The following is a 27,961-nucleotide window of genomic DNA, read 5'->3' on the forward strand; positions in this document are numbered from 1 at the left end:
AGCCAGTCTCTGCTGGGTAAACAGGGAATCTAATTGTGGTTTAGAGAATGAGGTTGGGGGGGTGGCTTTTGTTCGGGGGGCACAGGAGGTAAAACAGAGATGAGGATTTAGCAAGAAAAAGTGATTGTTAGCTAAGGCATGTAAAGTGATAATATGTCAAGTGCGTGGCGGTGAAGACAGTGATATGTCCTGCTGGTGCAAAAGCCTTGGTCAGTAAGGAAAAATCCTTTAGCGAGATGAACAGACACATTGAAATTGAGTACTTCTGCATTCAGCGCAGTTACAAGATACCCTATACTTTATTGATTAACCACACATCATACATTTCCCAGAACACTATAGATCTATATACATTCTGTCTTGGCTACGTAGGGGTGAGAAACAAACCTCATCCATCGCGCCTCAAATTAGAAAAGCAAGTATTTTGACAAAGACACTCCTATCTGAGCACTGACTGTAACAGTGTAAGACCCATTCTGTGCAGTCATGACAGATGTGCTTTCAGGAGCTGGTGATGCCTCCATGGTTACATAACACATGGTTCTGCCGTTTCACAAATGTGCCACAATTCATCTCTATTGACCTTATCGATACTGAACAAATTGAGCTGAAATGTAATCACCCCCTGCTTTGGACAAGGGAGACAAGATCAGTGAGCAGCAAAGCCACCGAGCATCAGCAACAACTCCGGCCGCAAATTCCAAGCCTTGACATCATTCAGACCCTGCAGACTCACTGGCACCAAAACACTGTTTGGACCTTTCACTTTCGTCAAAGCCTGTCGTGACTTCCAAGAAGGCAACGGAGGCCATTGTGACCTCTTTAATGTATTAATCTGTTTGTCTAGTCTAAACTGACCATATTACTGTCCTTCTTCAGAGGCTAATACACGAAAACACTGGCCAGCTGGCCCACAGTATTGATTTATAAGATGATCACCAGTGGTGGTAAAGAGTCTAAGTCAGCACACACAGGACACCATCAATAGTGACCTAAGTGTGTATGTCTGTGTGTGTGTACGCACACACAAATGCACTTATGTATCCTTTCCAATCATTCAGGGCTAATGGTGTTAACAAAGGTACCAATGGGCTGGTTCTAGGAACCTCGTCACGAGTAGTACTTCCAGGAAATTGGACACTGGGGGCAGCTGGAGGCTTGGTTCACCTAGAGGTTGAAGGGGGATTGCATTGTCATTGGAGAACCTTCAGACAGCAGGAAGTGGTTTTTAGGTGTTCCAGCTCAGTCTGACATTGCTCTAAAGTAATCTCACCTATTTAGCAAGGTGAATTGACTTATTTCCTGTGTATGTATGTCATCTTGTTATGTCTTGATATTTGTTAACAGTGTGAGCCAAAAGAAAAGCTGCACAGAAAGGGATTAAAATAAGAGTTTTCAGGCCAAGGACCCCTTACTTTCTTGTAAAACCCCAGTAAGTATTTTGTAAGAAAGTCTGGTGCATACTTAAATGGGGAATTTAATGACATGTAGAGTTGTCTTTAGTACCATGTATGAACAAGTCGGCAGCAGCTGTAGCGTGGCTAATGTTAGGCACGTTAGCCTCACTCTCTTGAATCTCTCCAGTGGTTTCCTGTTGCTCAGTATGTCACAAAACAATCCATTGTGGCTCACAAGAATGTGCATGTGACCTTGGGATAATAATAGGATAATTGGCAAACACATACTAATAAATAGGAGGTGTTTTGGATGAGTGATTAAGCTTACATTTAGGTAAGCTAGCTCCAATGTGTTCTCCAATTAAATGTTTTTATTTTGTATGTACATGTGTATTTTCACATTTTAACACATTTAAATTCATGAAAAATAAGAATTAAAAATATATATTTCAGTTAAACTAACAAGAAGACTTGGTCTGTTGGATACAAGGATCTATAAGACCAATGGATTCATTATCGATGCCTCCTCTGAACCCCTAGCTCTTTCTTTGGGATTTAGCCTCAGTGTGCTCAGTTTGGATGCTAAGGGTTAGGGTCAAGTATGTACCACTCAAGGACAAGGACAATCACGGACAAGTATGTACCACTGCTGATGTAATTGATGCTTTATGGACCAAAAGTCTAGAATATACCCTCCGTTTCTAGTTTATAAGAACATCTAACAAAAAAGAATGCATTCTAATACGACAGCCTTGCGATAAATCCTACCTTTAATGAAGCTGGAGGATGCAGTTGGTGGTGCTGTACATTGTACTGTGTTTCATTGTCAGGTCATTCTATTTGTCCCCCCATCTATATCAATCAGAGGAGGATAATTAACGGAACACCTCTCTGTTTAATGCAATGCAGTTCAACAGCACCCCAGTCAACACCTCTCTTAAGCAGTTGAACATTACAACCTCCATACTGGAAGGATTTCTTGCAGTGCTGTTATATTAGTCTGCATTAGTTTTAGTTAGGTGTACCTAACAAACAGGGAACAGAGAAACACTGGCCAAACAGTGTTTAAATGAATCTTTTTAATGAATCTTTTTAATGATCCATATGAGTGTGTGCTCTCCTTGGCACTGAAGTGATGATGACCCTGAGATCTGAACTTTTTTTTTCTTTTATGTGTAGATTATGTCACCTACCGGATTGAGTTATGTGGTAGACTATTGGCTAGAGTTGGCAGCAGCATCCTGGGTAAGTTGCTTTATCTGATGTGCACAGCTTTGTGCAGGAAACTGCAGGAAGTATTCAACAGGGGAATGTGCAAAAGTTCACATAATGCAGTTTCAGAATATTTGAAATCTGCAAGACAGTAATCCAAATAAAGCATTGTTGTAACTCGCTGAGTCAGACTCTTCCTCCTTTTGGTGAAAATATGTTGCTGCTCCTTGCCTCTGTTCCCCCTCCTGCCCCCACTGTAAATGTTCTAGGCACGCCCCTGCGAAGGTCTGCAGCAGAAAGCATGACAGCGGCCACTCGGAAAGATATAGAGCATTCTGGGCCATTAGACTCACAACCAATTTGTTCAAAAGGTTTGCCATAATTCAGTCACAGCAACACAGGACATAGGACCACTGGCAAGCTCCACAGGCATTAGCTTCTTTATTTATCCACTGAGGTATTTTTCTCTGGCACTAAAACAGGGAAGTATCTGTGTGCGTGTGTGTGTTTGCGTGCACACACCAGGGCCTGTAAGCAAGACCACCTTAGTCGTGTCCGAGCCAATTCCAAGACCGGTTCCAGTCGAATTCAAGTCAAGAACAGGTTTAAAGCAAGCCAAACCCGAGATCAGAGCAACTTGAGAATACCAAGACAAAGGGGCAGTAAACCTCAAACCTTTGCTTCCAAATTTAAAACATCACTGTGTTTCTTTGAGATGAGCGAATGTAATAAAGTATCTACACATTTTACAACTAGTGAATACAAAAGGAAGTTTTGGGACAATCATCTACACAGGTAAAATTCCTTTTAATTGCTTGGGCAATAATGAATCAAGGACATCCATGTGTTTTAAAAGGTCAGTTCACCTACGAGTAAAAGATTAAAAAATTCAGATGGTTCAGGTTTTATTTGCTTGACACTTGAGATAAGTTACCAATAAACAAATTCAAACATTATTTTGGAATGTTTACACGAATTACACTTAAAAACTTAAGAAGTATTCCAATTTTTGGAGAACCCCTGTATTTTTTTTTTGTACATACTACACAAACAAATCTCTACAGCAACAGTTAAGGCCTGGGGATAACCCAGAGGGCCCCATGTTTCTTAAAAGGGATGCTTCCGAATTGTTTAAACATCATGTTTCAGTGTAATTGAGACAATATGTCTTTTTAATTTTGGGACACTATCCCAACCCTAACCCTTAAACCAACTCCAACCCCAACCCAACCCTAAAACCAACCCCAACCCTAATCCTTATCCTTTAACATATTAGGGAATAACTCAGGTAACTCTCCATTACCGACTGAGAGGATCAGTCTTACAGGTATTGCTTATCCCAAATTCTTAACTAGTCATTGGTAATGTCATTACTGGACACACAAACAAAGAAATACTTTATCCCATATTCTCCTCTTTGACAGAGCCACACAGAGCAAGCTGAGGGGAAGGGAGCTACGCCAGTCAAGCATTTAATTATTTTTCTTTTCAGTGCTGGGTAGTGGTCCTTTCATAGAAGAGGTAATTTCATATTGTAACAAAATCCCCCTCTGGCTTTATAATGAGGAGATTTATGTGAAAGGGACATGACATGTTCTGTCAAACAGTCGGGCAGTCAGGGAGAGGCCACTGAAAGATGCAGCTAGCCGAGAAAGGAAGGAGGAAAGGAAGTTAAAGGAATGGGGACAAGTCCATGTAAACCTGATATATGCATACAAATATGTATACACATATGGGTATGACCTCAGTCCACTGATTCGTAAGCTAAGACTCTATTTTGATTGCTTCAGGTAACAAAAAGGGAACCTCATCTCTGAGAAAGCTATTGCAACGTGGCATCTGTCTCTCCCGATAGACCCAGCAAAGTAGAAAGATAGTCTCAAGCAAAAGAGTGTGTGAGAAACACACACACAAAGCCAGAGAGAGAGAGAGAATGAGCATGTGTGTGTATGGAGTGGCAGGTTGTTGTGTCGCTTGTCGCTAATGTAATACATGTATGTGCCTCTCAGACTAGCAGCAACCGTTGCGGCCAAGAGAACAAGGGGAAAGATTGGGGGAAAAAAAAGAAAAGAGGAGCAGAGCGGAGTGATGGACTCCCCTCCCTCCCAAGAGGTCGATGACATCAATAAGAAGCTAATAATCCTGCCTCCAGCTACCTCAGAAGGGCTTGCCAGAGCGATCCACTGCAGTCTACCCCTTCTCCTCCTCCTCGTACATCTCACTCTCTACGTCCCCAGAAGACCACGGGTTGGGTAGGGGGAGAGAGGAGGATGCATAGCGAGATGTTCAGAGGAAAGGGAAAAGAGACATTTTGCTCTTCCTCACGTTTAGCTATCGATGAGGCCCACTAGGGATCGTCTGCTATTGATTGTGCTTTCTTTTCTTTGGGGCTGCGGCGCTTGTTATGGGCGGCACGTACAGGGGGCTTTGTTGTTTGTGTGTGTGTGTGTGTTTGTGAGTGCATATATATATGCATGTGTGTGTGCTTTTGCCTCTGGTACTGTTGTTTCCTGCAGTAATTTCAGAAGGTAAGGTAATTAGATGCTTGATTGGGAGGAGCGCAAGCCAGTCTGCTCCCTATGGCGCATGCACGCATGTGTGTTGGGTGTGAGTCACCTGCAAACAGCTCTGCGTTGGTTTACACACATGCACACGCGCACACACACACACACACACACGCATGCAAACACACACAGACACACACACACACACACACACACACAGAAGACATGTGCCGGATATTAGGTAGCAAGACAGTGTCATGAAGAAGCCCAAACAGAGCAGAATGTGGTAAACAAAATGTCAAGTGAAGCCAGAGCCCCCCTCCTCAATTACCTTATGGAAAAGAAATCCGATATGATTAACTCCCACTGCACAAAGATCCAAAGACTTTTCATACAGGATGAATCATAAACATAACACGCAGCCATTAAACTGATATTACATTCAGCTGTGTGTGCTTGTTTAGACACGTACACACATATATATCTCACACATACACACATTGACTTTCCCACAAGAGGAGAAAACCATGATGTCATCTTTTTTATGCCCTCTGTATTACAGTGCTCATTTCCAGTGGTCAAAGTTAACCAACTCATGCCACCTAGAGGGGATTTGTGACAACTGCATCGGTTCAGCTCCTCAGAGGACAATGGATCTGTACAGTATAAAAAGGGTTACGCCATCACCACATGGCATGAGGTTGTATATAAGTAGAATATAGTGAATAATAAGGAAAAGCCTCCTTTATTTTCCAGCAGATTTCAGCTTTTGTCAAAGGGAGGCACAACATATACTTGTTAATTTGCCTCACATTGACAATAGATTTCTGTTTGCAGAAATGGCATAATCACATGCTCACTTTTACGCAAAACTGTTAAATAAGTCTATACATTTCGGATTATATGTGTAAATAAATAACAAAATGCTACAATTTAAAGGTGCAATATGCAAGAATTGAACACCTGTCAAACATTCATATTTCAAGCAAATAGAGGACAGCATATAACCAGAGTTACTGCTAATTGCTGCTAACTGTAGATGCCATTAGCTAGTTAGCTCAGTTAGCCTTGAAGCTAGCGGTCTGGGCTAGGAGCTCAGAGCAACAGGAAAGTGTTGGTGTAGTTTTCACCAAACAGGAACTTTGAACCCGGATGAGGCTAGCTGATTTCCATTCCTTTCGTCCAAAACTACTTAGGGTTATGGTTAGAATAAACCGATAAAAGACCATTCCTGGAAGTCGATGTTTTTCTTATGTTTGCTTCCACCTCCAGCAGGTATTTTGATGCCACACATCTCTCGTCTTAATTCTCTGTTATGACCACTTTCTCAGCCTCTCCTACACACACATGCAAGAGTACAACAGCGTGCCCACGGACGGACTTCCTACCCCCTCGCTCCTTTCTCACCTCTTTGGTGACATTGTCTTGGACCAGGCTGTAGAGGGGCACCACGCGGCTGACTTCCAGCAGGACAGGGATGGGGGAAGGCTGCTCTCCGCTCCTGCTGTTACTGGTGCGGCCTCTCCCCGACACTCCTCCCATCACGGCCTGGTGATGGCACAGGTGGCAGCCAGCTGGACAGCTGCCTTTCTCCTCGCAGCGGATCTCTACACCGTTCACCATGTCGTCAGTCAACAGCTGGCTCTTCTGCAACGCCGACAGGTAGCTGATGAAGGGGACTGACTTCAGCTCTCGCCGCCCACCTCCGCCAACCCCCTGGTCTGTTGCCTCTGGAGCGGTAGACAGGAGTGGAGGGGAGGTTATGTGTAGGAGCGGGAAAAAGTGAACACAACACATTATTTACATGCATTTTAGGAAAATGACCAACAATCTCCTCTTCCTAAACTCTCTCTAATCTTTACTTCCATAAAACAATGTATTAATCTTCACTTGGTGTAGCATTCACAGTCCCCCAGTTGCGCAGAAAGTCAGCATCTGGATTTACTTTTACTTGCTGCCAGGGAAAAGAAGAAAAAACAACAACTAATCCTTTTACTGTCATCGGCTTGCATAGAGAAAGGACGAATGGGATGGAGGAGGAGTGACACTGGCTTCTCATCCTAAGTGTCAGTTACCTCTGTTTGATGTTCTCCCAAGGAGCGGAGAAAAGGCTTCTTTCTAGTGATAAAAAGGTGCATTAAGATTGGAATTACCAGCTTGTGATGTAGCTTGTACCTGCAAATGTACGATTCCCCTCATCCAACCCTCGATATTGCAGCTACGTGGTCAGAGTATAGAGTAATAAAGCTTTGTTGGTATGTGGGAACACACAGAATGGATAAATGTTTAAGTTAGGATCCCAAACCCGCACTCACATACACAGAGGCACATGATGGAACGATAAGATTACAAATGCATACACTGTTACATAAGAGTACATGTATACACGGACACCAAGAGCAAAACAAGTAAAACCCTAAACCTGAAAGACAGCAGAGAAAAACCCCTTGACGTGATTAAAGGTAGGGGCAAATCAGGATGAATAAGAGTTAATATTTCAAACGACTTCTCTCCTGGTAAAAAAGTTTTTATGGACAGTGAACTCAAACATCCTTCAAACTATTGCCAGCGGCCAGAAAAAGGAAACAGTGCGTGAACTCAAATGTGTTTATGTGAGAAACAGAGAGAAAAGCAAGTCTAAATGAGTCTACGTGTGCAAATTTCACTTGTGAGCCCTGTAGTGTCAGCAATGTTAAATAAGTTAACCGGAGACACGAAAAGGGTGTGCTAACTTCCAGAAATTCATTTCTTAAACACAAACACATGCCAACAGATGTGAGGCGTTTAACAGCTCTGAGAAAAACACAGCACACGAGGGGATGTGTTTTTCAAGGATCGTTGTCTCCCTGATATTGTTTGCACAGAGAGAATCACGCGAGTGTAATGTTGATGTGACATTTAGAAATCATTTCATTAGAATATATCCTTAAATGAGGTCTATTATCACGCAAAGTACGGTAATCGAGAGCAGAAGGCCTTGATGTGACCTAAAGTTGCAAAAAGTTCAGTTTTTTCTTAGGTCTCTAAAATTCCAAAAGATCAAAACACGTCATTACAGAGCATGAAAAATTATAACAGATCTGTGTTATACTGAATCATTAGAAAGCTTATATTAAAACAGTTGTAGCAGAAAAAGTGTCCTTAATGTTAATAATAAACATGTTCACAGAAAGTCCCTACATCCGTCCCTACAGAATATTCTAAGGTTCAATGTTTAGTGTAACAGCTGTAATGCAGCGTTGCTGTATTCTATGCAGTGTTTAGCTTGCAAATGCTAGCATCAGCTCTTCATCTGGGTTTAAAGTTCCTGTACTATAGCGGTGTAAACAACACCAACACACCCTGGTGCTCTGAGCCTCCAAACCCAGACTGCCAGCTCCATGGCTAACCAAGCTAACTGACAGAAAGCAGCAGTTAGCGGCGTCTTTGGTGATATGTTGACCCCTATTTGATAGAATGAGTTTGAAATAGGTGTTTTTGGGGTTATCCGAATATTACAAGCGCATAATACTGGCTCAAAATGTAACATTATAGATAACGTCAAAGAAAAAAACATACAGGTCCTATATATGTATATGCTTATGTAAAGGTAATTGGCAAGACTGAACAAGCCGTAGCTATAATTCACTTCCAAAGACAGAAAATATGATGAATGCTAAAATGCTGTAGGTCATTTTGTGGCAGGACACCTTGATTCATGTGTCCAGCGAAGATTCTGGTAAAGGAGATAACATATTTATCTAACAACTCTAAAATATATACACATATGTGGGGCGCCGATTGTAAAATTGTGCATGCTAAAACATTACGACAAACCACATTTTAAAAACGTGAATTTTTCAATGTTACGTTTGACCAGATTTACAGCAATATTTGTGAACTTTGTGATATTCATTTATCTTGCAAAAATATGTCAATGTTAAATCTGAATTAAAAAATCTAAATCTAAATGTTAAATCTAAATGTTAAATCTAAATCTAAATATGAAATGTTAAATCAAGATCTAAATCTAAATGTTGCCTGCCAGCATGTCCAGTGACTTAGCTGGAAAAATTTGTAGGGCAGTTTTGGTGGCAACACAGAGTTTCAGCAATGCGTCTGTAGCGACAGCAACAGCTACAGCATCCACCACAGACTTACCGAGTGCTGTGGTGGTGCTAAGTCGCTGGACAGGTGACCGGCAGTGTGAATTTGCATATTAGCTCAATATTTAGTTTCACCCGTGACATTTAGATTTGACATTTAGCATTTAGATTTAACATTTAGATTTAGCATTTATATTCAATATTTAACATTTATATTTAAATGTAACATTTAGCATTTAGATTTAACATTTCATATTTAGATTTAACATTTAGTTTTAATATTTAACATTTAGATTTAATATTTAACATTTAGATTTAGATTTTTTATTTAGATTTAACATTGATATTATATTTTTACAAGGGAAGTAAATATCACAAAGTTCACAAATATTGCTGTAAATCTGGTCAAAAGTAACATAAAAAAAAGCAGCTTTACAATCAGCACCCTGTACAAATTGGCTTTAAAAATCATCAATACTTCTAAATCCTCAGTAGAAACACCGAGGACATGACCCTCGTGTCCTCAAATGCAGCTCTGACTCCGGTGGCGTGTTTGTTTGTGTGCCAGAGACAATCGGGTCTGGACATACATCTCTTTCTGTATGTCTCTGTGGCCTTCTCCCTGTTCGAGTCTGCGACACTGGCAAACAGTTGAAAAGGTGTGTGGTAACTTCATGTGCCACAGTATGTAAACAGGCTCAAGGGGTGGCCCGAGAGCCCAATTACATGCACTTCTTGAGGCAACACAGACACAGAAAAGAACTGTCGAAAAAGAGCTCTCACAATAAATCTCTGTAGTTCAGGTCAGCTGTGGCCAGCCGGTCTTATTCACTCTTACTGCCTTTAACTCAGTTCACCCAAGAGGACAATTATTTACCTTATCTTTATATGCACACAGAAGAATTGTGTGATAAAAAAAATGGATTAAAAAAATGCAGCAAAGGTAATGTGAAGAGCTGGCATTCATAGTGTACTGCAGTGATGGAAACTAACTAAGCAAATATACTTAAATACCGTACTTAAAGATCCTATAGTAGAATGGTTTTGTCATTCCCAATTTGTTGAATACTGCTACTTTGGAGAACGAGAATCTGTAAGAACTGGTCAGCTATCAAATACCAAACAAATCGGGCACGGCATTGTAACTTTAGCTGCTCTTAGCTTGTCAGCTCAGTTTGCCATGAGCTGTCAAATGTATGTATGAAAATAAAGTAAAAGATCTGAGAAATTCTTCCACCATGAACAAAGTATTTTTTCCTTTCCATCAACTTTTTTTTCTTCTTTCACAACTTCCTTAATTTTCTTAACGGTAAACTTGTTTTGTGACCAGTAGCAAACACATAATTCATCCTCATCATCTGGGATCACTCTGTCTGTTTATTGAGTGTCTGTTTATTTGTGTTTGTGCAATGTACTTTGTATTTTCACTGACTTTGGTCCAACGGCAACACCCTTCACAAGGACAAATTAAACTGGACCACATGTATTTCCTCGCACTTAAAGAAGAGACCCGTCATTTTTTTTCTTTTTCTACATAAACTGTGACATCTCTTTGCTCACGCAACGTTTGCCTGTCATCAAACATAGTGAGGAGATAAATGGAGAGCATTTCCCTGCCATTGATCTTACACTGCCGCCGTTAATTAAAACGTCTTTGTAGACAGGTTGCAGTATAATTACTCATCAGGGACACATCCCCTCTGGCCGGGGTTATGTTGCCCGGGCAACAACAGCAAAGGTGTCAGATTACTTCCATAGCAATTTGTTAGATATAGGCTAGCTGCTGTTGACAGTGTTGTTTTTGCTATATTAAAAACAGCTACAGTATGTACCACAGACCTTTCTTATCTACAGTGTACAGTCTTTAGTAATGCTGACACAGCAAGACAAATCATCAGCTGTTCCAATTAAACCTTGCTTTATCAATTATTATTATTACAGCATTTACTCTATAATAACAGCAAGAAAAAATGCAATAACATATCTGAAATATGTTAAATAACACATTTTTCATATTTCTATAGAACCTATTTGTTTCAGAAGTGTTGGATCAAAGAAAATCAGATCATTGTTATGTAAGGACAAAATTCCCATATTTACTCTTATTCACTTTGTGTGCAGAGGCGTTGCACGGCATCTTCTAGAAGACCTATCCTGACATCTAGTGGTCTCCCTTTATAATAACTAGCTCACATCTAAAAACAGAAACAAGTCACCACATCTGGATGTTTTCAGATAAAAACTGTAACATGTGGGCAGTACTTTAATTTCCCCTCTGTGAGACTTATTTTCTCAGTTCAACATTGGTTTAAACTTTTAAACTTAACTCAACTTATCATTAACTCTAGTTAACCTTAAAGCCTTGGGAGTCATTTCGGATAGTTTCTTGTCTACATTATCATTATTAGCATTATTATTATTATTATTATTATTATTATTATTATTTTCTTTCATTTATTTATACAACCCTCACAATTAGCTAGGGATATTGGGATATTTAAGTGTTTCACTTGATTGTTTATTCTGTGACATATTAGAATTTTTAGTTGGTGTTTTGTGAACATTTTTGGTTTCCCCCCTAAAAAATGCAACACATTTCATTTGACTACACATATATTATAATAATATAATATAGAGTTAATATACTATATAAAGAAGTAGAAAAATAAAGCAAATTAAAACTTTACTTTCTTAAATTTTTCTACTTATTTTGTTTGCCACCTTGTTGCTGATGTAAAGCACTTTGTAACCTGTTTTTAGAAAGGTGCTTTATAAATTATAAACTTCATTATTATTATTATTATTATTGTTATCATATTATATTTATTCTTAAAATAATAGGAGACTACAATAGTGATTGTACCAGTACAGCATGTCTGCTGACCGAACGATAAAAGGACCACAGTTATATTACAGTTTACTATATGAGTGGTGGCAAATTACGTTTTTTCTGGGAGAACTATTTAGACTAGGTTCAGTGCATTGTAACTGATGAACTGCAATTTGCCTGATAAACTCTTTCGCCCCAAGCTCTGTGTGAAAATACCTACGTTATTCCGCTAGTGCTGACAGTCGTAATATCAGTAAAATCCCACGACCTGCATCAAGCCCATTAATATCTCATCAGGACCCTGGCGTGCCCCTCTAGGAGCCGACACAGCAGCCAATCAAAAACCAGCCGTCAGACTCAGGGCGTGAGCGTGCGGCGTAACGGCCCCGGCGCTGCGTAAGTGACGTCAGACGTCAACACTGCAGTCTGAGTAGCAGCTGCAGTAGCAGGAACACAGCACGCCCATCACAACCTCTGTGCTTCCAAACCAGCTAACACTGAGGAAAAAAAAGGTAACGTTTTAAAGCTGGGATTGTCAGAGGGGACACATAACGATGAGACGCATATGTTTTTAAAATGTACGTTCATCGGAAGCAGCCCAGTGAGGATGTGAAATGACATTGTCGCGTTGTGTCAGGGGGCAGCAGCGTTAACGTTTGCTGTTTTTGTCGAGAGGCCCTCCGACTTTCTCGTTAGAAATGACATAATTGTGAACATAACTCGTTTGAAAGTCTGGTCTGCAAGGTCAGTCTGTTGCTAAGCACCAAGAGAGCGCCTCAGTGCCCTTAGATACAACGTAGTTAGCTTGGTAGCTTGTGTAGCACATTGCTAGTCATCATTGCGTGGGACACACCAATTGGCTCACTCAAACAACAACAGTTTGTTAATTAGCTAGCTCGTCTGCTTTTATCCATAATGCCTTAATGTGGTGTCTTATTTACTTTGATTGAAAGAGGACGTTGTGAGTTGTAACCAGCTAACGTTCATGTTAGCATTGCATCCTGTCAAATAGTTGCTGTCAATGATGTTTCCTTGTTTACTGGTCACCTGATAAATAATTTTCACCACGTGTTGGCTAACGTCAGCTACCCTGAAACTGCGGAAAATAGCTAATATGAAACAGAAGAGAGCTAGCTTGTTGTGCCAGACATAGCTTGGGATGTATACTTACTAATTTGCACAGCAGCAAACTGGCCGACTAACATCAGTTTTATGCTAAGGACATTACATTAGATGTGGGTCGGATCTTGAGATGAACATGAACACAATGATCACACGGTTATCCCCTCACTTGGGTTAAATAGCATTAAGATTTACTCTTTTTTTCACACAGATTGGTAAAATCTTACAACATATTATTTCTTCTCTTTTTTTCCACACTTAAGGAAAGGAACATAATGGCGGTGGCCGCTCCCCCCCTGGACCCAGATCTAATGAGGGAGGTCCTTGAATGCCCCATCTGCCTGGAGACCTACAATCAAGATCAAATGAGACCCAAACTCCTGCAGTGTGGTCACACAGTGTGTCGGCAGTGTCTAGAGAAGCTGTTGGCTAATACTATCAATGGTGTGCGCTGCCCCTTCTGTAGCAAGGTCTCCCGTATGAGCAGTATCTCCCAGCTGGCTGATAATCTCACTGTTCTTAAGATCCTAGATTGTGCTATATCCTGCAGTGCTGCTGCTGCCGCCCTTATGTGCAAGTCCTGCTGCAACCGCCTACCCCGACAGTACTGCCATGACTGTGCCACAGTCCTCTGTGAGCTCTGCAAGGAGGAAGGCCACCTACATCAAGGTCATTCAGTCCAGCCTATTAGGGTTGCTGCCGAGCAGCGTCGTAAAGAACTGGGAGGCAAGCTGACCGCCCTGCGTGATGTTATGGGAGAAATTCAGAAGAAGAAGACGGCTATTGAGAACATCAATAAGTCCTTGAGACTAAAATACCAGACAGTGCAACAAGACTATGCCACAGCTGAGTTGCGTCTTCAAGAGGAGCTCAAGAGGTCTCGAAGGACATTTACAGCTTCAATGGCAGAAGTTGAAAAGCTAAATGGGCAGGTCCTGGAGGAGCAGACATATCTCCTTAACATTGCAGAGGTAAAAGTGGTGTCCCGCTGTGATTATCTGACAATGCTGGTGAGGCAGAGTGATATCGCTTTGCTTAAGGATGATGGCGGAGGTAGTGATGATGATGAGCTTGATCTGAGAAGCAGCTTGCCCACTATGTTTCAGCTGCAAGAGCCACAGCTGATCAGAACAGAGCACTCCAAACCTGTTGAAGTGGGTCAAGTTAACACAAATACTTACACCGTCAATACAGACGATGAGGAGTTGGAAATTGCACTCGAGGGTGAATTAGAGAGTGTAGATGGGGTAGCAGGGGCTACGGGTGGTGCAACAGGTGTTCCAGTGGATCTTTACCGAGATATCGACATGGTTACAGCTGTGGAAGAGGCAGTGTGCGGTTCACCAGCAAGCTTTAAGTCAAAGTCCATGGATGCAGGTGGGGGATCACCTGGAGGAGCTGGAGCAAGCGCGGGGCCCCCAGTCTGCCAGTTTGTGAAGAAGATGGGCAGCAAGGGAAGTCTTCCTGGCATGTTCAATTTACCAGTGAGCATCTGTGTGACACAACAAGGTGAGGTCCTGGTCGCTGACCGCGGCAACTACCGCATCCAGATATTTAATCGCAAAGGCTTCCAGCGTGAAATCCGCCGCAATGCCAGCAGCATCGACAACTTTGTCCTGAGCTTCCTTGGGGCTGATCTGCCTAATCTCATCCCCTTATCCATCGCTGTCACCCCTCAAGGCCTGATTGGGGTCACTGACAACTACGATAACTCAGTTAAAGTCTACACCATGGACGGGCACTGTGTGGCCTGCCATAAGAACCAACTGATAAAGCCCTGGGGCATTACTGCCATGCCATCAGGGCAATTTGTGGTGTCAGATGTGGAAGGTGGCAAACTGTGGTGTCTAGCAGTGGACCGCAACGTAGGTGTGGTCAGCTACAACCGACTGTGCTCTGCTGTGCGACCAAAGTTTGTGACATGTGATGCAGCTGGAACAGTCTACTTCACCCAAGGCCTGGCCCTGAACTTTGAGAAGCGCCACAATGAGCCCCATCTGGAGGGCGGCTTCTCTATCGGCTCAGTGGACACTGATGGCCAGCTAGGCAAGCAGCTCAGCCATTTCTTCTCGGAGACAGAGGACTTCCGCTGTATCACTGGCATGTGTGTCGATGCCAATGGGGATTTGCTGGTAACAGACAGTGGCAGGAAAGAAATACTCCAGTTTCCCAAAGAGGGTGGATTCAAGATTCTCATCCAGGATGGGTTGACCTGCCCTGTGGGAGTGGCCACCACCCAGAAAGGACAGCTGCTAGTGCTGGATTGTTGGGACCACTGTGTCAAAGTCTACACATACATCCAGAGGAGGCACTCGTCCACCTCTTAAAGGGACAATCCGTTCCACATGAGCATTGAGAGGTTTAGTATGTGCGTGTTGGTCAGTGTGTATGGAGGTTTGGAAAAGGTAGAAACACACTGTTATCTGTCACTTTAGTTTGGGTGCCCTCCAAACATTTCTCACTACAGCTTTCATTGGGTTATTAAATGAATGTTCTAGTCTCTTTGGTTCGGTTTGAAGCCTACTGGATTTCATTTTAATACCTCAAATTAAAAGCCAGCCACTTGAGCTGCCTCCTAGCTGATTATTGTAACAGATCACAACACTAAAATATACACTTTTCACATCAAAGAATACCGGCACAAGTTGTCACATTTACAATAGGCAAAAGAAGCCATTGATGTCAAAGCCAATGCAGGCACAAAGTACAGATGATTTTCCTTCCTCTGTTGTTGACGGCTATATTCATCATTCAGCCTGACTGTGTGTGTGACGCATGGCTTTCACTGATTTGGCTCGGCTTTGCGGGAGGAAGAGGAGCTGAAAATGAACACGTATTTACAAATGAAATAAAGCATACCAAGGCTTTTGGCCTGTGAAGCACTTTATTATTGACAAGACACTGTTTCCTAGGTTTAGGTTTTAGTAGCACAGACTAAAATTGATGTTGCTGAATGCAGCCGGCAGCTTTAAAGTTAACTGTGCAGTTAGCTTATGGCAAAACAGGAACCAAGTTTCAGCATACATTGAATTGCATTCAGTAACGTTCAGGGAACATTAAGTGTAGAATGTTGAGTTACCTACAGGAAAGAGAGCAGTGGGGAAATGTCATTCAGTATACTGTGGGTTTACACCTTTTGTGTCAGCTTATAAATAGTTAAAAAAAAAAAAGATGACATCCTCATCTGTTACAATTATTTTTGATCAAAGCTTCTATTAGGGTAACCGAGTTGATGCAATCACAGTTTGTCATTTTCATAATTTTTCCACTACTAATATTGCCTAGCTTAGCCGATGTACATCGGCCACACAACCTGAGCAATCAGTTGTGACATTTGGGTGCAGTGTCAGCTTAAAATATCATCTGCTATCTGATCTACACACTCTCTACTCTCTATATGTTTCTTTGATTCAACCTTCTTCCAGTGGCTTCCCGGTCACAGCCTCACTTGCGTCACTAGGGGGCAGGTTGAGGTAACCGTCTGTAAGATAGAATTCATGTGCTCCAGATCATTTTCAAGCTGTTCCACTAAGTCGTACTTTGCACAATTTTTAAGCCTCTCTACATCCCCGTTGTGCTTGCTTTTAAAGCATTAAAAAATTACTAATAGGGTGAAAAAGTTTTGGAATTCCACAGCCAACAATAGCCATGACACATGACATGTTGCAACAATTGCAACATAATCAACTTTGACCATCAAAATAAGTCAACCAAAAGTTCTTGTTTTTGCCATTGATGGGCTGAGCTTGTTATTCACAGTGTAATGACAACATTAAAGAAAGGATCCCTACAGATGCATGACCTTTGGTTAAAGAGTGAAATCGTTTTTGTGTAAACATCCACTATATTGCTCGAGCCACAGCCACCAAGCTCCATTTAAAAAATAATAATTTTATCGCCATAAATCACCCTTCTTTAAAAACTTAATAAAATTAAAATTCACATAGGTTTAAAAATACCAGAATCCCCCTTGAAGTGCAAGGGTACAGCAGATATCTAGACCCTGCTTAGTGTGTACAAACTGTATTCAAATCTGACATCTGTTCCAGAAAAACTTGTTCCATGCCATTGTTTCCTCTCGCTTGGCTTATGGTAACAAGGTCTTTGTGGGGATCAGTTGCAGGAGTGTTTGGAATAGCACTGCTAGGATAATGATGGTAAAACCTCCAGCATCACACACCAAACCTGGCTTTGTTGCACTGGGATTTAGGTTCCATGTTGCTGTGTCTCTCCCTCAGGTTTTCAATTCAACACTAAACAACTTGCAGCCTGAGTATTCCAGTGTTGGTGAATATGGTAAAGAGAACACAGCCATATGCAGTGTTTTTGTAGTTGGTGCTAGCGTTAGTCACCGTCAATTCATCTGTATCTGCATGGATTTATTATTTCATCAAGTAGATTTATTGAATTTTTGAGTCCATATGGAGCATTATGAAAGATGAACCTTTCAGGTCAAACAACAATAAAAGACATCTTAATCAAAAATATAGTGGCCTAAATATGGGGAATCAAGTTAATCATTGAAACCCGCCAATCAATATTGTATGTATCATATTCTATGTCTATAAAGTCGTAAATAGCAAATATGCCTGCTCTGAGGCCATACGCATCTTCCAGTCCAGGTTTGCTCAACAGAGCATATTGCATACTGACTCAGTTTCAGCCTTAAAAATTAATAATTTCACTAAACTGACCTTAACTCTGCACCTGGAGCCCTGTTATACAGCAACGTACAAATATACATATCTGAGAATCAAACTGTAAACAATACTTTTTTTTTTTCTACATAAACAGATACGAATAAAAGAATAAAATAGAACTGAATTTAAGTATCGATGAAGTCTGTCATAGTCATGTTCCTGTGACTTTTTTTTTTACTTTTCCGTGATGAATTGATTTTTTTGTCAGGCCACGTTATGCCTCACCACAAAACTCATAGATTTTAAACCAAACTAGTCTCAGCTGCATGTCAACATCGCCACCAGAACTTTTTTTCTTTCAGTGCTTGCACTTCATTCAAGTGGTCACTAGAAGTAGTCATTGCTAGAGAGAAATCAAGTTTTAAAAGAAAAATGCATAAAATGCTAAAAATTCAAGTGTCCTTGTGTCAGTGTGCTGAACTTCGAAGTGTCTCACATCACCTGAATATGTTTAGTTGTGTGTTCTTGGGGAGGATTAATTCACTTGCATCCTTCAGTTTATTGATTCACACTGTTTGTAATACCGCAATATGTCTATGAATCACACTCCCATGTGTTTGAGGTGTTTTGTCCTTTACAGGCTGTGAACTTTACAATGTGTTGAACACATTTCTGACATCTTTGTGTAGTCAAATTCATGTTTGTATCCTTGATTATCTGAGTGCAATAAACATTTATGAAACAATAGAAAGATCAGCTGCAGGTTTTTGTTCGTACCATCCAAACATTCGTATAGCCTTATCATGTCTTGAAAGTTTTATGATACTATCCTATTTTTAAAGCTATTAATGTACCCTGCAAATGTGCTCAGGTACTTGACATGTGATACCAAACTACCTTTCTTCAAGTTTTATGTACATTATTAACACAACTTCCCTTTTTTATTGCTGAGGTCTATCATGCTAGGATAGGCATAATGTGTCGTGGATGGTCAATAGTCAGGAATATACACGTTTTCATTCCAGTCAGACAATCGACCACTGGTACATTTTAGTCTAGACGAATTCTCAGCTTTAGAAACAAGACATTTAGTGCAGTGTTCCGCTGAGATGAAATCTAAAACCTGCCCCTGCAATAAAAACAGATCTGTTACATAACAGGGTGTGGGTGTTCAATCCTGGCCCCATTTTTGACCTCTAATCTGTTTTTGTCTTTTTTTCCCCCCACAAGTTGAGCAAGTATGTAATAGTGTTTATTATGAAACCCAGGTGGCAATCAATAAGCACTTCTTTCCGGATCATGAATAAACAGGATTAAAAACAGCTTTTTAAATGGAACAGTGCTTCAAGATGCTTTTGGGATGCTGTAAAGTCGCACTGCTGTTTAATTCAATTCATGCAGCTTATGCTCCCTTTTTTTAACCAGGAGGCGAATTAAGGAAGGATGAAGTCTTTAAACATAACCCAGTTTAGTTTACGGTCTGAAAAAGTATAAGCCTCCCCCTCTTCTATTAAATTATAGTAAATCTTGCCCCACTTCTGTTCACTGTGTATTTGTGACAGGTTGCTTGCTTTGATTTAGAAACAGTTACGTTGTCCTGATTACATTTGATAGCGGGCCCGTCACTCCTACAGTTACCTACTATTTCACTGTTTCTCTCCTCCACACAGACTTGTTAAAATTTGAAATGATATGTTACATTAATCTCTCTCCGGAAAAATCAATATGTGAGGATGGCACCTCCATTCATCCCCTTTAGAATTTGGCATTTATGGCCTTCTTCCCCTCCTTCCCTCTCGTGTGTCTGTCAGCACGCTCACCTTTCTGATACTGCAGCCAGAGCTGCTGCTGGGCCTTCTTGCTGGGGAAGTAGATGCTGCAGCTGAGCTCGGAGCCGTACAGGGCCTCGGACACGTAGTGGCTGCCGTATTGTCGGAGGAAAGCCAGCAGCTCCTCGCGGGTGCTCTCTGCCGACAGCGTCTTCAGCACCTTGGAAAAGCCTGGCCAGGGTCAAGAAGGAGACAACAGAAAGTGAGTTTGTATTCGGAAGGGTGGAATGGATGGACCGGATATTGAAGTCAGGCTTACATGTGCTGTTATTAATGTTCATTTAAAGTGAAACTCTCACCAAAAAGCTACCAAGACTTTATTTGTGATGATGAATATGAGTCAAACATTCGTGTAAAAGCGTAATTACGACGAAAGAGGCACTTTTAAGATTTACCGTAGTTTTGTTTTCAGTGGAGTGCGGGGGCACTTTTACGCTAGCATCAACATTGCTATTTTTTAAACACTAAGAAGGTTCAACACAACATGAAACTTCGTAGTATTACCAGGGTCTCTACACATGAACATGAGCATTGAGAACAGTGTTTGTGTACACAGAGTTTACTAAAAAGAAGGTTAACAGGCAGGCTTGAGGAGCGGTCAAACATTACTCTCCTGCCTGTTAGGTCGCACTCGGGGATCGACACTTTTTGTCTGCCATGACCGCGGCACGCCTGGCTTGTTAATGTGAGTTGTCCAAAAACCTTATTTTTAGTAAACTCTGTGTACACAAACAAAGTTCTCAATGCTCGTGTTCATGTGTAGAGACCCTGGTGATGCTACGAGCAAAGATTCATGTTGTGTCGAGCCTTCTTAGTGTTTTAAAAATAACGATTTTGATGCTAGCGTGCCTGTAGCACTCCATTGAAAATTAGCTTCCCCGAAAACAAAACTATGGTAAATCTTAAAAGTGCCTCTTTCGTCATAATTATGCTTTTAAACTAAGGTTTGACTCATATTCAATCACAAATAAAGCCTCGGTTACTTTCTGGCGAGAGTTTCATTTGAATTAAAACAGGGACAGTTAAATGAGCAGGTGTATGTATGTACAGTTTTCTAATGAACTGCACCCATCAACATAAAGGACAAGAGGTGAGTTAACCTTAAAGCTAAGCTAATGAGGACACAATTAATGTAGATATACAGCTAGCGGGTGCAGTTCAGTAGAAAACTATAGTAACTATTCTCTTTCTATTAAGCTACACCTGCCAACTTTGTCACCATGCAGAAGGAACCATATATTCACTCATGGTGCTTGTGACAGCGATGCACATAAACATCAATGTGATGTTAGCTAGCTCAGTCAGCTAGCTTAGTTATTTCTGTGTTGTCATATTGTAGTTTGGTAAGTGGAAAAGTAGTTCCTACATGAAGCAGCTGAGAACAAGGTCTGTGGATTATTTAGAGTCTTTTCTGGAAAAAGACATTGCTAATGTTGAGTCTTTCAAGTGCTGTCTAGTCCCATTATACTCAGGAGGGGATACACATTTCTACTTTAGATATCTCGAAAACTCGTGAAACAATTCAGATGGATAGATAGTTCTACAAGTTAGCATGTTAGCTAGCTCAGTTAGCTAGCCTGTTGTCCCTCCTGTGGGGTTGTATTGTTGGCGGGTGTGATTCGGTAGAAAGAAACTGCTCACGACGAGATCTGTGGATTATCTACCTAACCGGGTCATGATTTCTGGAAAGAGATGATGCCGTTGAGATTTTTCAGATGTAATTTCTTGGCAGCTCACAACAAATCACACCTAGGTGGATAAATAGTACTATGGGTTGAATGAAAAAAAAGAAGAGACTTGTAGAAGACAGTACATTCTCCTGTAAGTAGATGTTAAGTCGTGTTAACGAATCAGGACAAATTGTTTAGACACTGACCTGTAGATAATGTGATGGAGCTGAGTTTTACTTTGTAGAGGTTGCTGCGCACTCTCCACTGTTGGACCATAGGATATCCCACTGCCTCACTAAATTGGGCATCCCCTAATCAAGACAGACATAAAGGATACAGGGATAGAAATTAAGAAAGATATAGAAAGACAATTTAGAAAGAACTTCAAAAATTCACAGGGAGCAGCTGAGATTCGAAACAAAATGAATATATAAACAGAATCAATCATTTCATTTGAACAGTTTATTGGAGGTCTGTTGTTATCCATTATTGCCATAACATCATTTATTATCGCAGCCCATATCCCAGATGCTCACGGATCAATGGTAGATATATGGTGCAACTTGAACTCCAATTGGATTGCTGACATTAGAAGTGGGAGCAATCTCGCCTTTCTCTGCAATTCAATTACCAAACTTTCACACTAGTTTAGAACTAAAGCCACGAAAGTGAAGAGCAAAGGGAGGGGGGAAAAAAAAACAGCTTACGGGAACCTTGATCCTGAGCCTCTGGAAAGCGTTTTCCACCTGAGACATTCATGCACGTTGAAAAAGGGCAATTTAGTTTCTGTGTGTGTGTGTGTGTGTGTGTGTGTGTCCAATTCTGGTGAAAGCAGAACCCAAAGTAAAAATCTCTGGGGGTCAATGTGGACCGAATGCCAATTTAGCTAATGGAGGGATTAGGGGGCAGAGGTGGAGGTTTCAAGCCAAATGTCTAAGTGACTCTGTGCCCCACAAGATGGGGTGGAACAGTCAAGAAAAGGATAAAAGGATGAAACGGGGAGGTTAAGTGTTAGAGTTTACAAGGTCTGCTGCACGTGTGTGTGTGTGGGCATGAGTATGCATAATACTCTGTATTTATGAGAAGCGTTTTGAGATGGTGTTTGGGTTTCAGCGCCACAGTTCATGTCGTTTTAAATGATTTTGCACTCAAAACAGAAGGAAACGTATCAGCAAAAAGAACACACTGATGTTTTTGTATAAAGCGTATTCTCATTTCTCTCAGGCCCGGACGAATGTTGAAATGGGCTCAACCTTAAAAACCTCAATACCAATATATTGCTGGAGATTTTCAAAGACATTTCCTTGTTTAATATCAACAAGCGTGCTGTGTTTTTTACCCTTCTTCGGGGAGTTGTATTGGCTATAGTCAGTTCTGAGTCATGGAAAGATATTTTGCTGCTGTGTCTGAAAGATTTGATCAATTATATCTATTAGAGAGAAAAAAAAAGGCCACATCCTCAAACTCACACTCACCTGTGAGGAGCTGCAGGTTAGGAAGAGGCTCAGACAACACCCCTCGACATTGTTCCTCAACTGGCAAGGGGATGACCATGAGACCGTCGGCAAGCTGGGGAAAGTCCTTAATAAAGTTGTTATCACTGAAAGAAAGAAAGAAAGAAAGACAGAAAGAAAGAAAGACTTGATCGATTGTTTGGTTTCTAAAAAGTCAGTTATAAATACCATCACAATTACCAGAGCTCAAAAGTGACAACTTCACAATGTTTGTTTTGTCCAACCAACGGCATATACCTCAAAATCAATAAATAGATTATCAATAATTAAAGATAATTAAAAGGAAAAGGACAAAATCTAACATTTGTATGACATGTTTTGACATGAAGAAAGAGCTATACGATTATAAGAAAAGTGGCCAATTGATTTACTGTCAGTTAAGCAATTGATTAATCAGCTAAACAGTTTCAGCTGTACTTGTGTAAAGTGTTAGGCCATAAAAACACATATTTTATAAGTCGTCACACAAAAAAATCTTCAGAGACTAGTAACTAAAGCTCTAAAATAAATGAAGTAAAATAAAAGTTAAAAAAAACAATAAAAAAAAGTCTTAAGTTACAAAAAAGAATGAACAATTACGTCATATTTGTTCTTAACAAGTTGCAATATCTAAGAATTGAACACCTGTCTAACTATTACTTACTTTAACCCATAGTCACAACTCTGCCAGTTAGCTCAATTAGCCATGCAGCTAGCGGTCCAGACTGGGACCTTAGAGCACTGGGGAATTGTTGGACTTCTGAGCTAGTTGCTACAAGTTCATGAGCTTTGGACTGAACTGGACTGGATACCTAGTTAGCATGCTAAACACACTTTTCAACACAATAAATAGAAGTCATAATGTTAAAACTGTTATTCCCTCACTTTCTGTTTATTTTTAGTAAAGTTTTGAATCTTTCCTGAGTTACACTCCACCACTGTATATGAACACGTGTTTTGGTCCATGAAGACATGACTTACTATTATCTACAATAATTGCCATGTATCTACCAGAGAATTATCAAATAATTGTTTCTACCAAAAGTTAACAACCTATACTGACTACAAAATACCACACTTCTACTTCTTCCTCTAAAGGTTGCGTTTAACAGTCAGGGAACTGTTCAGAATTCAATTCAGAACGCCATGAAAACACCTCGACAACAACAGATCACAATAAATATCTACAATCCTGACGTGTCCGTCCAGCGGCTGGCCTCCTGAATCATTCAGAGACACAGAGATTTTGGAGTTTGTTTTTTCCCCTTGTCTGGCAAGTTTTTCTATGATAATGTTTCATGTATACTTGCATTTCTCTGCCTCACAGTGGTAAGAAAGAAGGTGCGTGGTTCATCGGCTGCTTATAATAATTACTGGGGAAATAGTAAACCTTTGAAAACGTCAGGGTAGACTGAGTGATTCGTCCGGTCAGGGGTAACATAATTAAAGAATTCCACTCACACGGGCACAACGCCAAAACCCATGAGTATGTGTGTGACAGCCCAATAAAGAAACCAGTGTGAGTGTTATGTCCCCCTGTTTGAGGGCAGAACAGGGAGCTGTAAGCCAAAGATGAGACAGACCCCCTGTGATCTCTCACTTTCTCTCTGCTGGAGACGATAAGCACAAGAAAGGACTGTAATGAGAGAAGAAGCGTGAGTTGTGGGATAGAAGGGTAAGAAGAAGAAGAAGAAGACCCCCATACTGTACAGTGAGAGGTAACAAAGAACGCCCATAAATGTGCACAGAGCTGATACATTGGAATGGATCATCGGTGCTCGACACAATTTCAGTCATTTTCACTTTTCTGTCTGTTGCAAATATCACAGTGGATGAATCGCTTCCAAAATAAATAGCTGCGGTCCTACACACAGCGAGATAGTGAACGTTCAGATCCTTTTTTCTTCTTCTTCAACGGCGGAAAGACTGTTTCTGGTTGAACCGAAGCAGCTGCAGTGCATTTCCTGTCCAAAAAAAAGATGAGTTGTCTTGCCGCATTCTGAGAGCATGGCAAGCAGCAGCAGTAATTCCCATAATCCACTTTTATGGGACCAAGTCTCAGAGCACAGACCTTGTGCCATGGAGACTGGAGGGGGTGGAGGGGGGGCTTCACTCTTTTTGATATCAATTTTTCACTCTGTTCTTCTCCTCTTCTGTCTCTCTCTCTCTTTGCTTCCCCTAACCACAAAAGCCTGCTAGACCCAATCACGGCCTCCGAGTTACAATGGAGGGGTGGAAGGATTGACTCAAGGGCAGAGGATGAGAGGAGAGAGGGGGGAGAAGAGGTGCTGTAAAAAGATTACGGTGGCTTATGCTTACAGAAAACATATTGATTGCTAAATTAAATCGGCCGGCTTCACGCCGAGGCTCAGGCAACCTTTGGAAGGCACGTGTGGACCAAGACGATATGTAGCTTTATGGATTTTTTTTCTCAAAAGCCCAGATGTGGACTGTCCTTGACACTGCGCACACTTTACTCGCAAGCACCTATTCGCGTTCGAGAGTTGAAAGACATTTAGTAGAGGCGGGTTGATGAATCCTAGAGTTCAACCGCAGACTTGTTTAAAAGCTGAAAGCTGAAAACTGACTCTATTTGGGAGGATGAAAAAAGATTAAAGACTTGCGCCTCAAGCCTCCGCAGCACCTGACCTCCTCCTTCTTCTTCTACCCTTGAGGAAAAAAAGGCATTTTTAAAGGCGAGCAGAGATTGTTGTGTCCCTTATCGCAAGAGGTTAAGTGGTGAGGAGGCATATTCAGAACAGTCAAGGTGTCGATCCTGAAGAGTTCGGTTGACATGCTTTTACAGTTCTTTGGACTGCACGTCTGTGTGTGTGGCAGGAAAGGGGGAGCCTGAAGCATCCATTCTGCTGACAGCTCATTAGAGGAGTGGACATTCATCTATACCACTACAACCCAAACATGCCGATGCGGTTAACAAGATGTGCAGGTCTTTTCATGAGAGATAATTTTCATCTTACGCAAATGGTGATGGCGTGGTGTGGCTGTAAGCCGGTCATGGCCAATTTATCCCACCTTTGGAGCATCAAAATGGTATTTTCCTAAACTGACAAGATTGATTTTGCCACTTGAGCTTAGACTTAATGAGCAACGGATCTGGAAATAGAATTAATGTATGTGCTCGCTCGCTAATGCCGTCTGAAACTTAAATGCTACCGAGCCGTCACTATTTATCATTATTAGTTGCACCTGTGCTTTTCTGCAACAATAGGCCAAAACGTCTGCTGTGAGTAAAGAACTACAGAAAATCAGCTACCAAGTGTGAATTTGCTAAGCCAGCTGGATTTATCATGCACCACATCAAATTAGTTCGGTTGAATTAATTATGTACGTGACAAAACATTTGCTGAACTTGCCACTTGTTTTCGCCGTATAACGTATAACTTGTTTCCACTAATAGGCAATTTTCGGCGAGGATATTTTGTCACGACTGAATTCCACTCAGCTGCTCTGGTTTCAGGAGTTCTGGTATGTATTCCAACTCATAACTTCATGGCTTACAGAGCAAATTTTAATGTTGATTGTGACGCGAGTGCTTTTCCTACTAGGACAAGTCAAAATATCTTGACACAAGATTCTTCTGATGCAATTATACAACTTAACATTTCATCGACAACTTTGAACTATTGGCCAACACGTCATGATGCCAAACCCAGCTTTACAAAATCAATCACAAATTGCAAGATTTGTTTCGCAACATTTTCATTAATTTCTCACAGGAGTAATGCATCGACCTTCATAAAAAGAATCAGTCGTAGTCAGGTGGCAGGTACAAGTGAGAACAACTTGATGCAGATCCCAGATCTGGTGAGCTTAAAGGTTAAGCAGTTATGGGTGTTTTGAAATTCAGTTTGATAGAAGGCTATCAAGTTTGATATTGGATTAGGCTTGGTTGAATGGAAGGTGACTGTTGGGCCTTGGCAAAGGAATGCGCTCCACTGAGTGCCATTCTGTTGTTCATTCTTTTGACTGTAAGACTCCAAAAATGTACATATTGCGTGATTATATGAAAAGAAAGACATATAGAATAAGAATGTCAAACTATGGAATGATAAACCTTTAAAGAATGAGTTCCAGTGTCCCTGTCAGCCATGTAAGCATGCACAAACTGTTGACAGCCACAACCTTCGTTTTACCATCATAATTTGACCCGCTCCGTCTGTAACATTTGGAAAGTCTAGAGGAGCAGCAACATTAAATAATTTCTTATCCCCATTCAAGTTAGCCGGGGGGCTAAATCTCAGTGTTAGCCGGATAGTCAAGCATTTTTGGCTAAATGTGGCCCGAATCACTAGGGGTGTGCCAAAATATCGATACTACGATCTATCGCGATATTTAGTCTTGAGGTACGTTATCGATACACTGGTGCCAAATATCGATATTTAAAAATGAAAAAAAAAATATATATATATATTTTTTTTTTCAACAAGTTTTGTTGGTAAAGTAATTGGCTGGATAACCGTAGAGGGTATAGATTAAACCAGCAGAAAGTCTTAAACCTGTTTAAAGTTACTTCATTTCCAATTTCAGTGACCTGTGTTAGTCCCCATTAGTAGCATGGTATGTATCATAGCTGTCTTAAGCTTGGGGCCACCACCACCACCCCTCTTCGGAGGACATCTTTATTCAAACATAGGTATACAACCAAATAAAATAAAAAAAATGGTTTAAGTAGCTCTGAAACCCACACATATAGATATTTAATGATAGTTGTAGTCAGTGTGTGTGTTAAGAAGAGACACTGTGCAATATACTCTTTGTTTACTTGGCTGTCATTCATGTGAAATTGATTGACAATGTTTTGTAAAATTCCTGTGAAATGGATTCAGTGCAGTCAATAAATTCTGAATTTCTTCAGTGACACAGATATCGTGATGTATCGTGGATGAAATTTCTTGCAATATATCGATTATCGCAGAATCGCTGTATCGTGATATTATCGTTATCGTTGGCAAAATATCGTGATAGTATCGTATCGCGAGGTACCTGGTGATACCCAGCCCTACAAATCACAGGGATGCTCAGGGCCTCTGCCTCTGAATCCAGATTTCCCTCAATTCATCCAAGTGAAACACTCTTTTCCTAACGTTGCATGTTAAAATATCTGCCTTTCAATCCCCTTTAAACTTTTGTAGAGATAAATGGTGCACATTCATGGGCT

At 40.9% G+C, this 27,961-nt stretch overlaps 2 protein-coding genes across 4 annotated transcripts in view; one reads left to right on the top strand and one right to left on the bottom strand.

Moving 5' to 3' along the window:
* The window catches only part of astn2 (astrotactin 2), a 319,763-nt gene that overhangs the window by 49,768 nt on the left and 242,034 nt on the right, over positions 1–27,961 (bottom strand). For both annotated transcript variants that reach the window (XM_030435507.1, XM_030435505.1), the window contains 4 exons: positions 22,765–22,889; positions 21,496–21,600; positions 19,611–19,790; positions 6,521–6,843 (listed from right to left, as the gene is read on the bottom strand). In XM_030435507.1, the coding sequence (XP_030291367.1) occupies positions 6,521–6,843; positions 19,611–19,790; positions 21,496–21,600; positions 22,765–22,889 (733 nt within the window). The remainder of the gene's footprint in view (positions 1–6,520; positions 6,844–19,610; positions 19,791–21,495; positions 21,601–22,764; positions 22,890–27,961) is intronic.
* On the top strand, positions 12,434–18,537 carry trim32 (tripartite motif containing 32). Of its 2 annotated transcripts, none has more exons than XM_030435508.1 (2): positions 12,434–12,540; positions 13,414–18,537. In XM_030435508.1, exon 2 carries the CDS (start codon positions 13,426–13,428, stop codon positions 15,475–15,477), a length of 2,052 nt encoding a protein of 683 aa, XP_030291368.1. In that variant the 5' UTR covers positions 12,434–12,540; positions 13,414–13,425; the 3' UTR covers positions 15,478–18,537. The 2 variants fall into 2 exon arrangements, with proteins under 2 accessions (XP_030291368.1, XP_030291369.1); XM_030435509.1 differs by having other exon boundaries at positions 12,438–12,539; positions 13,411–18,537.

This window comes from Sparus aurata, chromosome 12 (genome assembly GCF_900880675.1).
Source record: "Sparus aurata chromosome 12, fSpaAur1.1, whole genome shotgun sequence".
Classification (NCBI taxonomy): domain Eukaryota; kingdom Metazoa; phylum Chordata; class Actinopteri; order Spariformes; family Sparidae; genus Sparus; species Sparus aurata.